The 17,873-nt window shown below is 47.1% G+C and overlaps 1 protein-coding gene across 1 annotated transcript in view; it reads left to right on the top strand.

Moving 5' to 3' along the window:
- LOC119973530 (collagen alpha-1(VII) chain-like) overlaps window positions 1-17,873 on the top strand; it is a 528,770-nt gene that overhangs the window by 484,119 nt on the left and 26,778 nt on the right. The window contains 1 exon segment of the mRNA XM_038811804.1: window positions 8,663-8,830. Coding sequence (XP_038667732.1) covers window positions 8,663-8,830 — 168 coding nt within the window.

The following is a 17,873-nucleotide window of genomic DNA, read 5'->3' as shown; positions in this document are numbered from 1 at the left end:
GGCCTCCTCCTGATCCAATTTTTCTATGTGTTTCTAACTCTGTATCGCATTTCCAAAGGCAATATGCATATCCTTCATCCTACAAATAGGTTTCAACCATTCAATAACTAATAGTTCTGCACCTAGGTATCTGTCTAAAACCTAGAGAATGCTCGGTCATAGATGCATAGAAGATAGGAGCAGGATGAGGCCTTTTGGCCCTTTGAGCCTGCTCTGCCATTCATCACAATCATAGAACATAGAACATAGAACGATACAGCGCAGTACAGGCCCTTCGGCCCTCGATGTTGCACCGACATGGAAAAAATCTAAAGGCCATCTAACCTACACTATGCCCTTATCATCCATATGCTTATCCAATAAATTTTTAAATGCCCTCAATGTTGGCATGTTCACTACTGTTGCAGGTAGGGCATTCCACGGCCTCACCACTCTTTGCGTAAAAAACCCACCTCTGACCTCTGTCCTATATCTATTACCCCTCAATTTAAGGCTATGTCCCCTCGTGCTAGCCACCTCCATCCGCGGGAGAAGGCTCTCGCTGTCCACCCTATCTAACCCTCTGATCATTTTGTATGCCTCTATTAAGTCACCTCTTAACCTTCTTCTCTCTAACGAAAACAACCTCAAGTCCATCAGCCTTTCCTCATAAGATTTTCCCTCCATACCAGGCAACATCCTGGTAAATCTCCTCTGCACCCGTTCCAAAGCTTCCACGTCCTTCCTATAATGAGGCGACCAGAACTGTACGCAATACTCCAAATGCGGCCGTACTAGAGTTTTGTACAACTGCAACATGACCTCATGGCTCCGGAACTCAATCCCTCTACCAATAAAGGCCAACACACCATAGGCCTTCTTCACAACCCTATCAACCTGGGTGGCAACTTTCAGGGATCTATGTACATGGACACCGAGATCCCTCTGCTCATCCACACTACCAAGAATTTTACCATTAGCCAAATATTCCGCATTTCTGTTATTCTTTCCAAAGTGAATCACCTCACACTTCTCCACATTAAACTCCATTTGCCACCTCTCAGCCCAGCTCTGCAGCTTATCTATGTCCCTCTGTAACCTGCAACATCCTTCCGCACTGTCTACAACTCCACCGACTTTAGTGTCGTCTGCAAATTTACTCACCCATCCTTCTGCGCCCTCCTCTAGGTCATTTATAAAAATGACAAACAGCAACGGCCCCAGAACAGATCCTTGTGGTACGCCACTCGTAACTGAACTCCATTCTGAACATTTCCCATCAACTACCACTCTCTGTCTTCTTTCAACTAGCCAATTTCTGATCCACATCTCTAAATCACCCTCAATCCCCAGCCTCCGTATTTTCTGCAATAGACGACCGTGGGGAACCTTATCAAACGCTTTACTGAAATCCATATACACCACATCAACTGCTCTACCCTCGTCTACCTGTTCAGTCACCTTCTCAAAGAACTCGATAAGGTTTGTGAGGCATGACCTACCCTTCACAAAACCAAATCATGGCTGATCATGCAACTCAATAGCCTAATCCTGCTTTCTCCCCATAGCCTTTGATCCCATTCTCCCCAAGTGCTATATCCAGCCGCCTCTTGAATATATTCAATGATTTAGCATCAACTACTTCCTGTGGTAGTGAATTCCACAGGCTCACCACTCTTTGGGTGAAGAAATGTCTCCTTATATCTGTCCAAAATAGTTTACCCTGAATCCTCAGACTGTGAACCCTGGTTCTGGACACACCCATCATTGGTAACATCTTCCCTGCATCTACCCTGTCTAGTCCCGTTAGAATTTTATAAGTCTCTATGAGATCCCCCCTCATTCTTCTGAACTCCAGCGAGAACAATCCCAACCTAGTCAATCTCTTCTCATATGGCAGTCCCACCATCCCTGGAATCAGTCTGATAAACCTTTGCTGCACTCCCTCGAGAGCAGGAACATCCTTCCTCAGAGAAGGAGACCAAAACTGCACACAATACGCCAAGTGGCCTCACCAAGGCCCTGTACAATTGCAGCAACACATCCCTGCTTCTACACTCGAAACCTCTCCCAATGAAGGCCAACACAGCATTAGCCTTCTTTACCGCCTGTTGCACCCTCATGCTTACCTTCAGCAACTGGTGCACAAGGACACCCAGGTCCCGCTGCACACTCCTCTCTCCCAATTTACAACCATTCAGGTAGTAATCTGCCTTCCTGTTTTTGCTTCCAAAGTGAATAACCTCACACTTATCCAAATTATACTGCATCTGCCATTGGTTTGCCCACTCACCCAACCTGCCCAGATCATGCTGTGGGATCCTGTCACAGTTCCACTCCCACCCAACTTGGTATCGTCTGAAAACTTTAAAATGTTACATTTTGTTCTCTCATCCAAATCATTAGTACATATTGTGAATAGCTGGGGTCCCAGCACCGACCCCTGTGGTACCCCACCAGTTACTGCCTGCCAATTTGAAAAGGACCCATTAATCCCTACTCTTTGTTTCCTCTCTGCAAACCAGTTTTCTATCCAACTCAATACATTTCCCCCAATCCCATGCGTTTTAATTTTTCACAATAATCTCTTATGCGGGACTTTGTCAAACGCCTTCTGAAAGTCCAAATATACCACATCGACTCCCCCCCCCCCCCCCCCCCCCCCCCCCCACCCCCGTCAACTGTACTGGTTACATCTTCAAAGAATTCCAACAGATTTGTCAAGCATAATTTTTCTTCATAAATTCATGCTGACTCTGACTAATCCTACCACTGCTTTCTAAATGTTCCGCTATAAAGTCCTTGATAATAGATTCAAGAATTTTCCCCACCACCGATTTTAGGCTTACTGGTCTATAATTCCCTGCTTTCTCTCTACCTCCCTTTTTGAATATTGGGGTGACGTGAGCTACCCTCCAATCTGCAGGGACTGTTCAAGAGTCTATAAAATCCCAGAAGATGACCACCAATGCAGCCACTATTTCCAGAGCCACCTCCTTAAGCATTCTGAGATGCAGATTCTCAGGCCCTGGAGATTTATCCGCCTTCAATCCCATCAATTTTCCCAGCACCATTTCTCTACTGATGTTGATCTCCCTCAATTCTTCCCTCTCACTAAACCTTTCTTTCTCCAACATTTCTGCTATCTGATTTGTGTGCTCTTTTGTGAAGACAGAACCAAAGTATGTATTCAGTTGCTCAACCATTTATTTTACCTTATTGAGCATTCCCCAGTTTCTGTCTGTAGGGGGCCTACATTTCTCTTTACAATCTCTTTCTCTTCACATATCTATAGAAACTCTTAGTTTCAGTCTTTATGTTCCCTGCAAGCTTCATTTACCCTTCTTAATCAATCCCTTTGTCCATCTTTGCTGAATTCTAAATTGCTCCCAATCCTCAGATCTATAAATTTTCTTTGCCAATCTATATGCTTCTTCCTTCGATCGGATACTATTTCTAATTTCCTTTCTAAGCCAAGGATTGGCCCTCTTACCCCCTTTGTTTTTGTGCCAGACAGGAATGAACAATTGCTGTAGTTCCCCCATCCGCTCCTTGAATGTTTGCCATTGCCTATCCACTGTCATCCCTTTGAGTAACTCTCCCCAATCTATCAAGGCCAACTCACTAAGATTCAGCACCCAGTCTCCGAATCAACTACTTCACTCTCCACCTTGATAAAAAATTCTATCACGTTATGGTGGCTCATCCCCAAGGGATCTCATACATCAGACTGGCAATGATTCCCTTCCCATTACACAGCACCCAGTCTAAGATGGCCTGGTTTCTAGTTGGTTCCTCCCCATATTGATCAAGAAAACCATCCCGCATACACTCCAGGAATTCCTCCTCTAATTGTAGCTAATTTGATTTGCCCAATTTATGTGAAGATTAAAATCACCCATGATCACCGATATTCCCTTATTACATGCATCTCTAATTTTGTGTTTAATGCCATTCCCAACATCACCACTACAGTTTGGGGGTCTGTATATGACACCCACTAATGCTTTTTTCCCCTTGGTATTTCTCAACTCTACCCATACAGATTCCACATTGTCAGAGCGAATATCCTTTCTCACGACTGTGTTAATTTCCTCTTTAACCAGCAATGCCACGCCTCCACCTTTTCTTTTATGCCTGTCCTTCCTAAATACTGAAAACCCTGGGACATTCAGTTCCCATCCCTGGTCACCCTGCAGCCATGTCTCCGTAATCCCCATTATATCGTACCCATTTATATCTATCTGCGCGATTAGTTCATCCACTTTATTGCAAATGCTCGGTGCATTAAGGCACAGAGCCTTTAAGTTTGTCTTTTTCACATTGTTTGTCTTGCTCCCAATATTTTTCTCTTTTGCTCTGTTTGAATTTTGCCCATTTCCTCCTATCACTTTTCATATTCACTTTTCTACCTTTTCTTTTTGTCCTTGCTCTCTCTTTCTCTGACACCTTGCATAGGTTCCCATCCCCCTAGCATATTAGTTTAAACACTCCCCAACTGCACTAGCAAATAGGACATCAGTTCCAGTCCTGCCAGGTGTAACCCGTCTAGTTTGTACAGGTCCCACCTCCCCCAGAACCAGTCCCAATGCCCCAGGAATCTGAAACCTTCCCCCGACGCGTATTCATCCTATATATCCTGTAATTTCTACACTGACTAGCACGTGGCACCGGTAGTAATCCTGAGATCACTAACTTTGAGGTCCGATTTCTTAACTTCCTTCCTAGCTCCCTGTATTCTGCTTTTAGGGCCTCATTTCTTTTTTTACCTAGTTGTTTGTATGATGTGTACCATGCCCACTGGCTGTTCACCCTCCCCCTCCAGAATGTCCTGTATCCGCTCCGAGACATTCTGACCCGAGCACCAGGGAGGCAACATACCATCCTGGAGTCTCATTTGCGGCCACAGAAACACCTTAAAGCAACAAAGCAGATTGATAAAATAGGCACATGCTTTAGAAATAAATGACTAGTTCGTACATTGTTTTAAAATGAATTTTAATAAATAATTATTGCAGTCTTACACAGATGCAGAGCAACAGCATGGTAGCATTGTGGATAGCACAATTGCTTCACAGCTCCAGGGTTCCAGGTTCGATTCCGGCTTGGGTCACTGTTTGTGTGGAATCTGCACATCCTCCCCGTGTGTGCGTGGGTTTCCTCCGGGTGCTCCGGTTTCCTCCCACAGTCCAAAGATGTGCAGGTTAGGTGGATTGGCCATGATAAATTGCCCTTAGTGTCCAAAATTGCCCTTAGTGTTGGGTGTGGTTACTGAGTTATGGGGATAGGGTGGAGGTGTTGACCTTGGGTAGGGTGCTCTTTCCAAGAGCCGGTGCAGACTCGATGGGCCGAATGGCCTCCTTCTGCACTGTAAATTCTCCGAAGAGCAATTTACAATTTATCATTGTAAAAGGTTAAGACGCTTCACAGCAGCATTATCAAGCAAGATTTGATACCAAGCTACAAAAGGTGATTGGAGGGCAGGTGACCAAAAGTAATGATCAACCAGGTATAACTTAAGGTGTGGCTTAAAGGCAGAAGGAACAGAACTTACTGGTTAGAGTTTGTTCCAAGTTGGTAACATGTCAAAATATTTGAGCAGTTTATTAATGCCACTTGATATGTAATTGCCTGACAATGAACCTTTACCTGTGGTAACCTGTGCAATATATGCAGAAACTGTAATTGTTACTGGAGTTTTTGTTTCTACGACAATTCTTTTCAAGACACGGGTTGCCGTGACAGAACATGTTTTTTGTCATAAGTTACTGCTTACAGTTGATAGATTTTTGGTCGGTAAGATTATTAAGTGTTATGGAATCAGGTTGGAAAACCCACCAGAGGCATGGATATAATTTGCATGCTGTTAATGGGATGCAGATGAAGGCCTGACACTGCCCCCCCCCCCCCCCCCCCCATATCCCAGATTGTCTGCCATGCCGGTATGAAACACATTTGGAACTCCATGTTGTGGTGATGTCGGGTTCCAGCTGAATAATGCCTGGGGCTGCCTCCAGCGTTCAGAATGTAGGCCGCCTATAACCCTGGTGCCTGGAATACCACAGCAGTACATGTCCTGGAAGGTGTCCATCTTCCAGCCTCCATGTTCCTGGAGATCTTTTATGATCACAGAGGAGTCAGGTACGAGAGTACAACGAAAACGATTTACTGTTTGGTTTAAATTAAATTTAGAGTAACCATTTTTTTTTCCAATTAAGGGGCAATTTAACATGACCAATCCACCTAACTTGCAATTCTTTGGGTTGTGGGGGTTGGTGAGACCATCAATTCACGCGACACATGGTTAGAAGTGAACAGTGGTTTTAATCGTCTTACAACAGAGCCTGCCTGTGACAAGATGAACTCCAGATGAACTGGCAGGCAGGCTCTCAGCATCGACCTTATACTTCCGGCTAGGGGAGGAGCCATAGGTGGAGCCATGGGCGGAGCCAAGGGTGGAGCCCAGTACAAGCTCCTCATCTCCCCCTATGGGTAGAGCCACGCAACTATACGTGATCTACTACAAGTACAGGCTCAACACATGTTGTACAATACAGTGTGGATTATTAGTGTTTATAATTCACCACAGGGGTGAAACCCATGCAGACATGAGGAGAATGTGCAAACTCCACATGGACAGTGACACAGGGCCGGGATTCGAACCAGAGTCCTCAGGGCCGCAGTCCTAGTGCTAACCACTGTGCCACATGCCGCCCTATTTATTGTTAAAGCAAACTATTTACAGGTCACAATCCAGGTCCCAGCTGGGATTTCTCTGCTCAGTCTCCTTACTGGGCCGGCTGTTATGTCCGCCTTCAATTACCTTGCTGATGAGCCCCCGCCCCGTCACGAGGGAGCTGGTATTCCATGAGGTTTACGGGGAGGCTAATTGGTCCCTCCCATTAGGTCCCATGAAGGTTATAACAAGATCCATCTTCATTTTCAGGAGGTCCATCTTCCAGTCTCAGTGTTCCCCGAGACCTATCTTCTTTTCAGGAGGTTAGCCTCTCTCTTCAATAGTGGGTCAGTGATATTGGATGCTTTTGCAACATGGCACCCGGACACGACGACCATCCCCGTGCCATCCAGGCACACCCCGCCACTGAATATCAAACGACACCTAGGTGCATAAGTAATGAGGTTGGGCTGGAAGATTTGGCATGCTTTTCATTCTACGTCCCCACCCCGACCACAGCAAGTCTCAAAATGGGAATGATTTTTAATTCCATGATATTTATCCACATAATTAATGGAAAAGTTTAATTGGTGGTGAAATTTCTCTGAAATCAGAATGTGAATGTCTTTGGTTTGACTCTGTAATTAGCAACCCGCCAACAAAATTGCAGAATGTTCTGCTTGAAATATTTCTATCTTTGAGAATGAAATTCTGTGGCAAGGCTTATTGTTACAAAGAGAAGCGTCTTACATTATTCATAAAAAATCAACTTTATCTGATGTTTTTATATCTGCAATATCCATTGCTTTAATATTAAATGTGGCTTTGGAGTTGGACACAATGTAGAGTAGGATCACCGATAAGTGCCGACTACACGCTGACATAAAGCACTTCTGCACGTGAAGAGATGAGTAGAGGTGAGACCTTACCATATTTGAGAACCCTGCTCCTACTATTGAAACATGTAAAGATCCCAAAGAGACTTGACAGGATAGATACCAGGAGGACGTTTCCACTTGTGGGGACACTAGGACAAGGGGACAGAATTTCAGTTGGGCTTTGTGGAATTCTCTGCCACAGAGAGCAGTGAAGGCTGGGTCATTGATTTTCAAAGTTAAGTTAGATAGATTCTCGATACAGAAGGGAGTCAAGGTTTATGGGGTGGGGTGGGGGGGGGGGGGGGAGGGAGCAGACAGGACAGCAGAATTGAGACCACACCCAGATCAGCCATAATCCTATTGAATGGCAGAGGAGGCTCAAAGGGCTGAATGACCTACTCGTGCTCCTAAATCCAGTGTTCCTACTATCTCCTGGATTGTCCATGCATTAAAGCCATACACACGAAAGGAGAATGGATCCCAACTGTATATCCTTTTGATTGTATTAATACTGCACTACTGATTGCAAACCAGTCACTGTAAAAGGCAAACCAACCTGGCAAGATTAGAGTAACAATGCTTATGTACATTGCTTTTTCCCAGTCAATTAATTTTCTACACTGGAAATAATTGATTTCTCATAATGCAAAAAAAACCAATATTAAATTTGTAATGTGATCAGAAGATGGGTTGCCTGAGCCATTCTTTAAATCTGGCTTCATGTGGCTTTAGGGGGGGGTCAGTCTAAAGTAAAGTGCAAGCAGTGACAGGAAAGAGTAAATAGTCAGTTGAAGCTTCACTCCAGAAGTTGGCCACATTGTCTGCTGACAATCCTGTGCTGTGTTGAGGGAGTGCTTCATTTTGGGAGACACTGTCATTGGGATGGAACAGCAAACTGAAGCCCTGTTTGCCAATTCCCGTCGATACTCTTTGAAGGGCAGCCAACATTCTTTCCTCAACACCACTGAAATAAATTAGATGGTCATTCATATCATCACTGTTTCTGGGATCTTGCTATCTTTGCCTACATCCCCACAATCAATGTACTTTGCTGTATATGAAGCAATTTTGCTGTTTCTAAGATGGGATGAGATGCCACAAGTCTTTCTTCTTACTGTTTCTTCTTTAGGAAGAGATTTCCAACTGATAATTAGAACGGATGATTCTGATGAAGACTGGGGGAAAGTTGCAGAAAGGAAGAAAGACTATGAAGATGACAGTGAAGAAATTGAGTTTGAAGATGAAGTTGACTTTGGAAATGCAACAGAACTTGAGAAACGGACGTCCAACACTACAGGTGAAGTGCAGTTTATTAAAAAGTATATTGTGTTCAAACTTTGGTACAGGTACGAAGAAGAAGAATATCCAGTACAAACCTCTTAAGATTCAAAGATCAAACAATACCGTACCATGTTGTCTATCTTGTATCTCTCAATCATTTTATTTGACAAATAAACTATCCAGCTGGTTCCAGAATTTGTTGACATTAACCCCATGCAGTATCTATCTGACAATCTGTTCCTCAAATTCACCTCTTTCAATGTGAAGCATTAATTCTCAATGGTTGCGCTTGCATCCTTTCCAGTTAAAGTACTTGTGCCTACATCACATAGCATTTACAGCTAACATTTGGCCAACAATTCTATGCCCGTGTTTACACTCAAAATAATCCTTCACCTGCGCAACAACATATGCTTCACTTCCTTTTGTTCTCATGTTTATTTATCTTCTCCTGAAAATGCCTTTACGTGCATCCATTAGATGCACCCCAACTTGTGGCAGTGAGTCCCCCAAATTCCCTACTGGGAAAGGATGAGGTTACACCCCAAAAAAAGTATCTTTACAGATGCCAATTTATGTATTGTATACAAAAGTTTCTGCTTTTATTTCTTCCATCATATTCAGTTTTTCCTTAAAACGCCAGAATTCTATGCCCACTGTATTTGACCGCCTTGCTTCCTCTGATATATTGACAACGTGTACAGTGGATTATTCTAACTGGACCTGAGAGTGCAATGATATAGAGCTGAATTTACTGAAAAGCGTTGTCCTGCTGGCCGGCACCACTGCTATTCCTGCCATTTTTTGAAACTAAGTTCAAAATAAATCTGGAGGCAGGTCCCACAACATCATGCAGGCGGGGTGGGCTCTGAATAAGGTCAACCGCCAGCAACCTCAGCCTTCAAGGGGAACCACCTCTTCCCACACAGGGGGAACCACACCTCTCCTCCATGCACAGGGGGAATGAGCCCTCTCCCCCTCGCACACGGGGAACCACGCCCCTTCCCCACGCACACGGGGAACCACCCCCATTCCCCACGCACACGGGGAACCACCCCCTTCCCCACGCACACGGGTAACCACCTATTCCCACACACAGGAACCACCCCTCTCCCCCACGCACAGGGGAACCACCCCCCCCACACACACACACACACACGGAGAACCACCCCTCTCCCCCAGGCACACGGGGAACCACCCCTCCCCCCCATGCACGGGGGAACAACCCCCATTCCCCATGCACAGGGGTAACTACCCCGTGCACAGGGGGAACCACCCCTTCCCACACACGGGAACCACCCCTCTCCCCCATGCACAGGGGGAACAACCCCCATTCCCCATGCACAGGGGGAACCACCCCTCTGCCCCAGGCACACGGGAACCACCCCTATCCCCCAGGCACACGGGGAACCACCCCTCTACCCCAGGCACACAGGGAACCACCCCTCTCCCCCATGCACAGGGGGAACAATCCCCATTCCCCATGCACAGGGGTAACTACCCCATGCACAGGGGGAACCACCCTTTCCCACACACGGGAACCACCCCTCTCCCCCATGCACAGGGGGAACAATCCCCATTCCCCATGCACAGGGGTAACTACCCCATGCACAGGGGGAACCACCCCTTCCCACACACGGGAACCACCCCTCTCCCCCATGCACAGGGGGAACAACCCCCATTCCCCATGCACAGGGGGAACCACCCCTCTCCCCCATGCACAGGGAGAACAACCCCCATTCCCCATGCACAGGGGGAACCACCCCTCTACCCCAGGCACACGGGGAACCACCCCTCTCCCCCATGCACAGGCGGAACAATCCCCATTCCCCATGCACAGGGGGAACCACCCCTCTGCCCCAGGCACACGGGAACCACCCATATCCCCCAGGCACACGGGGAACCACCCCTCTACCCCAGGCACACGGGGAACCACCCCTCTCCCCCATGCACAGGCGGAACAATCCCCATTCCCCATGCACAGGGGTAACTACCCCATGCACAGGGGGAACCACCCTTTCCCACACACGGGAACCACCCCTCTCCCCCATGCACAGGGGGAACAACCCCCATTCCCCATGCACAGGGGGAACCACCCCTCTCCCCCATGCACAGGGAGAACAACCCCCATTCCCCATGCACAGGGGGAACCACCCCTCTACCCCAGGCACACGGGAACCACCCATATCCCCCAGGCACACGGGGAACCACCCCTCTCCCCCAGGCACACGGGGAACCACCCCTCTACCCCAGGCACACGGGGAACCACCCCTCTCCCCCATGCACAGGCGGAACAATCCCCATTCCCCATGCACAGGGGTAACTACCCCATGCACAGGGGGAACCACCCTTTCCCACACACGGGAACCACCCCTCTCCCCCATGCACAGGGGGAACAATCCCCATTCCCCATGAACAGGGGTAACTACCCCCTCTCCCATGCACAGGTGGAACCACCCCTTCCCACACAAGGGGAACCAACCCCCTCCTCGAAGCACACGGGCAACCACCCCACCTTCCCCACACTGGGATCCCTACCCCATGGACACAGGTTTCCCCCCCCCCCCCCCCCCCCCCCCCCCCCCCCCCCCAGGAAACCCTACCTCCCCATGAACCTCCCAAATGGAAGCCCCCTCCCCGGCAGTGCCCTGGGAGCTCAGTGCCTGGGAACTGCTAGGGTACCGCTTGGGCATGAACCCCCCCCCCAGAGGCTGTACTTATCTGTGCACCCCTGGTGGGGAGCCGTTCATCAGGTTCCCATTTTAGAAAACCTGTTGTAAAGTCCACTGACGTGATGTTATGCGAGTGGGGGGAGTTGGCGGAATCCTACATTGGGGGGGAATAAAGTGGGAAGGCCCACTAGGTATATGGTAACGCATTGTAATGGAGTTCCCAACATCATTGGCTGGGGGCGGGGGCAATTGGATGGGGAAATCCCGCCAGCGTGAAAGCCGTTTTGGGACTCCTCGGTTCACCGCCCCTATCATCATTCCAGATTGCCAAATGTTGGGTGGAAAATTCCCCCTTAGTGTGCGCAGTTACAGCTGTTATTTTAGTGGCAATGTTTCTTATCTATTCGAGCATGAGTATTTGTAAAAATCCCCTTAAAACAAGTAGCCGATAATATATCAGTTAGGTATTATTAGTAATAATAGTTAATGTTTCAGTCAGCTAGAACTCAAGTAATGAAGTCTCCAGTGAGCTGCCTAATCTAATTATTTCAAACCTTTATAACCCTTTTTGTGATTCATATCTCCTTCAAGGTTATATTTATTAAACCTGGAAACTAGTTCAGCATGAGAGCTCTACAGTAAATTGTAACTTCATCTGTGGGTATTAATGTCCAGTTTAACTTGTGCAAACAATGAAGGTCATAAGTTTGAGGTTTCTTACCGCTCGCTTGTAACAATGAATTGGAACTACAGATGGAACTGATCCTATACAACAGAAACAAAGCTATTACAAAACAACACAACATAGTATGCCATATTAAGGGCTAGCTTTTATGCAGTAATATTTCTTCCATGTAACAGTATATACTTTAATTGTAAAGGGTGTCAGCTTCTTAATTTGGAGCATTTTAGATAACAATGAATGAATATAATAAAGTAAACTCCAAAAAAGTATAAAACGTTTTTGAGATAACAGTTTTTGCTGGAGTAGAGGTGGGTGCATTCTGGTTATTGATTCATTTCTGCCCATGCTGGAGATATGGTGCCATTTGTCAATGTAACAAGTATATGCTTTGGCTTTTCCATTGGTTAAGCTAATTGCCTTATTAAAGACAGGTAATGAATTTTGGCTCAACCTCCAAAAGAGTATATATGGACACAATTGGAATTGTTGCTGTGGGGGAACGGTAAGGAGTTTTGTATCTCTACTAAGCTCTATGTAGAATAAACTTGCTGAAGGTAAAAGACAAATTGGTGTATTATTACTCCGTCATATACTATTGATGGAATTAACATGGTAGGTGAGGATGATTTTTCTGCCTTGGTAACTGGTTGCTACCAAGGAAGTTTTTGACTCCACCTTCTGAAGCAAAAGAAGTATACGGCTGCTGACAAATTTAAGTTACAGTTTGGCGGAAGGATGATGCAAAATATCAGGCCTGGGTTACCCACCAATCTTCATGGAGGAAAAATCATATCGGCATATGGTGGAGTTTCAATTCAATTCAATAGAAAATCAAATCAGGAATTAAAAGTCTAATGATGATCATGAAACCATAGTTGATTGTTATAAAACCCCGGCTGGTTCACTAAGGTCCTTTAGGGAAGGAAATCTGCCATCCTTACCTGGTCTGGCCTACATGTGACTCCAGACCCACAGCAATGTGGCTGACTCTCAAATGGCCTCTGAAATGGCGTATCAAGCCACAGTTGTATCCAACTGTTACAAAGAAAACAAACATAATGAAACTGGATGGACCAACCTGCTATACCACTACCATCTAGAAGAACAAGAGTTGCCAAATACCAGGGAACACCAGCACCTGGAAATTTCCATCCAAGTCACTCACCATTCGGACTTGTAAACATATCGCTGTTCCTTCACTGACATAGGGTCAAAGTCCTGGAACTCCTTTCCTAACAGCACTGCGGGTGTACCTACACCTCGGAGACTGCAGCAGTTCAGGAATGCAACTCACTACCACCTACTGAAGGACAATTAGGGATAGGCAATGAATGTTGGCCTAGCCAGTGAAGCCTACTTCCCGCAAATTAATATGAAAAAAATTGAAGTCTTCATTAACCTGAAAGAGGCAAAAGCTTGTCATGCCCTGAAAACAGTAAGATTAGGCGTATTTTCCAAGTGTAACATGAAAAATTGGGACAATGAAGAGGCATTGAACCTTCAGTTACTGTTTTCGGATAAATTTTACAAAAAGGATGATTTATTAAAAGCATATGAATTTTGATCAGCCTTTGAATGATTTCAGAAAACTGATGATTAGTCCATGGAGGAATATGTCATGGACAATGGCAGAAGGTATAAGAGACTGAAGAGATTTGAACTTGGCATCGCAGAGTCCGTATTGGTATTTAAGTTATTTAATTGTGCACGCATTTCTCATATCGATAAAACTTTTAGTAATAATTGGGATCCAATTTCAAAGTAAAAACTCTGCTACCCTAAAAACATTTACTTTCCTACTTAAAGCAGGCAACACTGCGATAAAGCAAAGGATGGAGGATTTAATGGTGGCCGGGTTTCAAGGTCGACAAAACATTAGAAAGTGATTCCAGTACAAAGATGGGGTTATAGATGGGTGGTCGGAAGATGGTCGTACTTTTAACCAGCTTGAGAGTCGAGACAAAAAGCGGGCCTGGGAAGATGTTTAAATCCGAGAAATGCACGGGGAATGGTTCATCGATGTTATCAGTTTGATTCTAAATATCATTACGCAACGTTTGCCCAAAGTGAAAGGATCAAGTTCTTGAAATAACCCATGAAACAGATCATTCCAAGGCTGAAATGATGATGGAGAACGGCCATGAAGGAATTGTGTTGGTCACAAATGCAGTGATGAGTATTTTAATTGCTGATTCATTCAACTGTGCAGTTTTAGGTAGCAGTTGTACTTCCACAGTGTGTGGGGTGGATTGGCTTAACTACTATCTGAGGTCTCTTGAGGCAGATTAAGGAGTCGAGTAGCATGAAAGCTCTGTGTGCTTCAGATTTGGAGATGACAACATGCTAATGTCTTCCAAAAAGAAAGTCCTCCCTTGCACGATAGCTGCAATGAAGAAAGTGCAGATGTCATTTTCAGGAAGGCTGTGGATCTACATTTTAGCAGGTTAGGCTATTACTGCCTGCCATTAAGGAAATCAGAAATTTGTCATCAAATAATTCAAGAAGCCTTGCTAACGTCTGGGAATAAGAATTTGATCTGCAAAAAGAAGATCATTTGGAAGTTTTCACATCTGGGGACACAAAGCTGAAGGTTTTACTGCAAAATGCTGGAGTGCTGGATAAAGAATGGGATGACATTATTGAGCAAATCAGTGTGAAACTTGTATAAAATATTGAAAGACATCAACATGTCCTGTTGTGGGTTTGCCACTAGCCAGGGAGTTTAATGATACAGTGCCAGTGGATTTAAATGTATGGAACAAAGATAAAGGTATTTTTCTGCTGCACTTCATAGATATGGGGACCACATTTAGCCTATCTACTGTAATACATGGTAAGAACAAATGGGCCATTGTTGATAAGGTCACGAAGAAATGGAACAGGATTAGGGACACCAGTGAAATTTCTGACAGAAAGTAGAGGGGAATTTGCTGATGAAGAATTTTGAGACATGTGTGAAAATCTGAACATCATAGTTTGTTATGTACACTGCAGCTAAGAGGTATGGTCTATGGGAGAGAATCCATACAGTGATAGATGTTACACAAACTATTAGCTGATCAACCAGATTGTAAATTGCAAACAATGCTGGCATGGGCAGTGCATGCAAAAATCTCTTTGCAACAGGTTAGGGGTACAGTCCATACCATTTGGAGTACAGCAGGAATCCGAAGATGGCTTTAGTCCTATCAGATGCTTTCCCTGCTCTTGAAGGAACCAGCGTTAGCTCAAATTTTTTTTATGCTCATCTGACTGCTTTGCATGTAATCGGAAAGGCTTTCATTAAAGCTGAGGTTTCAAAAACGTTTGGCGAGCCTTACGACATGGTATGAGGTCATCAGCCCTACAGTTTTGACAGGGAGACCTGGGGCGGATTCTCTGTTTTAGCGGCAGAGTGTTGACGCCATCGTAAAGGTCAGAGCGTTTTACGACGGCCTCATCTGGCCGCTAGGAGCAGTGATCCCCAACGCACAGGGGGCCAGCATGGCACTGGAGCGCCTCATGCAGCTCCAGCTGCCGATATGAGCCTCAACACTTACAACCGTGGGTCCGCGCATACGCACCACGGCTGGCGCGGAGCTGGCCCCCACACAACATGGCGGAACTATACAAGGGCCCGGTGTGGGGGAACATAGGCCCCCCCCAGAATGAGGCCGCCCTCCGATTGGTAGCCCCCGATCGCGGGCCTGGCCACTGTGGAAGCCACCCCCCCCCCCCCACCCCCGGAGTCGGATCCTCCCTCCGCCCACCAGGTCAGCCCCCGCAGCCAGAACGCCGAAGTCCCGCCAGGTAAGACCACATGCGAACGACGCTGGCGGGACTCGGCGGGCACTTTGCCTGTCGAGCGCGGAGAATCGCCAGGCGTGGCTGCCAACCGGTGCCGTGGCGACCGCACCGGCGCGATTGGCCCCGGTTCTCCGGTCGCTGGAGAATCAGCGGCCCAGCGTCAACGTGGCGGGATTGCCCCCCCCCCTGCCGATTCTCCGACCCGGCGCAGGATCAGAGAATCCCGCCCCTGGTATATTACAAAAATGAAGAATGGAACAAATGAAAAGATCATCGTAAAGTGATAGGCAATGAAGGAAAAGTAGGAACTGCACAACACGGGAATCAAATTGTTAGTGTTGATATTTCGAGGCTAACTGGCACTGATTATACCGCTGCAGATCTGGAACATAGAGACTGAAGAGGCACTGTCCACTTCACAAATATTGGGCAATTATGAGGAACCAACTACAGCAAATAAAGAATTGATTGATGATGAACAAAATAACATTGAGGCGCAGGATAAGGCTATTTATTCAAAAGGTCAACCAGCCAAACTAGGAACGAAGATAACATACATGCCAAAAGGGGCCAATGAGTGCAGGGATGCCACCATCTTAAGAAGAGCCAGAAAGGCCATCAGCTAAATGTCAGGAGGTAAAACAATGTGGATGTGGGCGCCGACATGGTCACCTGCGACTCCAGGTGCGCGTTGTCCTCATCTTTGTCACCCTGAGTTAATCCAGTGGGAGGACGGATCCTGCTGGGGTGGGGGCTACGGTGAGGTTTGCTGGAGGGAGGGTGGGTGGCGTCGGGGTGAATGAGGCAACCGGGGGAGGGGGGGGGAAGGGGGGAGGAGGAGCGGTGTCAGGTCGGGGGTCGTGGGTGGGGAACCAGCGGGTGCCAGGCCCCGGAGGGAGACTGTGTCTTGGCGCCCGTCAGGGTGTGCCATGTAGGCTTACTGAGGGTTTGTGTGTAAGAGGTGGACTCTCTCGACCAAGGGGTCCGATTTATGGCTCCGCACATGCTTCCAGAGGCGGACGGGTCCAGGAACTGTCAGCCATGTTGGGAGTGAGACCCCGGAGGTGGACTTCCTGGGGAAGGCAAACAAAGTCCGTGAGGCGTCTCATTAGTGGCGGTGCAGAGGAACGACCGGATGGAGTGGAGCACGTCGGGGAGGACATCCTGCCAGCGGGAGACCGGGAGATTTTTAGATCGCAGGGCCAGCAGGACGGCCTTCCAGACCGCCCCGTTCTCCCTCTCCACCTGCCTGTTTCCCCGGGGGTTGTAGCTGGTCGTCCTGCTCAAGGCGATGCCCTTGCTGAGCAGGAACTGACGCAGCTCGTCACTCATGAAAGAGGATCCCCGATCACTGTGGATGTAGGTGGGGAAACCGAACAGAGTGAAGATGCTGTGCAGGGCTTTGATTACCGTGGCAGAAGTCATGTCAGAGCATGGGATAGCGAAAGGGAACCGGGAGTACTCATCAATAACGTTGAGGAAGTACACATTGCGGTCGGTGGAGGGGAAGGGCCCTTTGAAGTCCATGCTGTGGCATTCAAAGGGGCGGGAGGCCTTCCCCAGGTGCGCTCTATCTGGCCAGTAGAAGTGTGGCTTGCACTCTGCACAGACTTGGCATTCTCTGGTGACGGTCCTGACCTCCTCAATGGAGTACCGCAGGCTGTGGGCCTTGACAAAATGGAAGAACCAGTTGACCCCCGAGTGGCAGAGGTCATAGTGGAGAGCCCAGAGTCGGTCCACCTGTGCACTGGCACATTTACCGCGGGATAGGGCATCAGGGGGCTCATTGAACTTCCCCGGGCAATACAAGATCTCATAGTTGTAGGTGGAGAGCTCGATCCTCAACCTCAAGATCTTGTCAGTTTGATCTTACCCCGCTGTGTATTATTAAACATGAAGGCAACCAACCGTTAGTC

The sequence above is a fragment of the Scyliorhinus canicula genome, chromosome 11 (genome assembly GCF_902713615.1).
Source record: "Scyliorhinus canicula chromosome 11, sScyCan1.1, whole genome shotgun sequence".
In the NCBI taxonomy this organism is placed as follows: Eukaryota; Metazoa; Chordata; class Chondrichthyes; order Carcharhiniformes; family Scyliorhinidae; genus Scyliorhinus; species Scyliorhinus canicula.
Note: the sequence above shows the minus strand (reverse complement) of the source record. Positions and strands in the feature narration are given on the sequence as shown.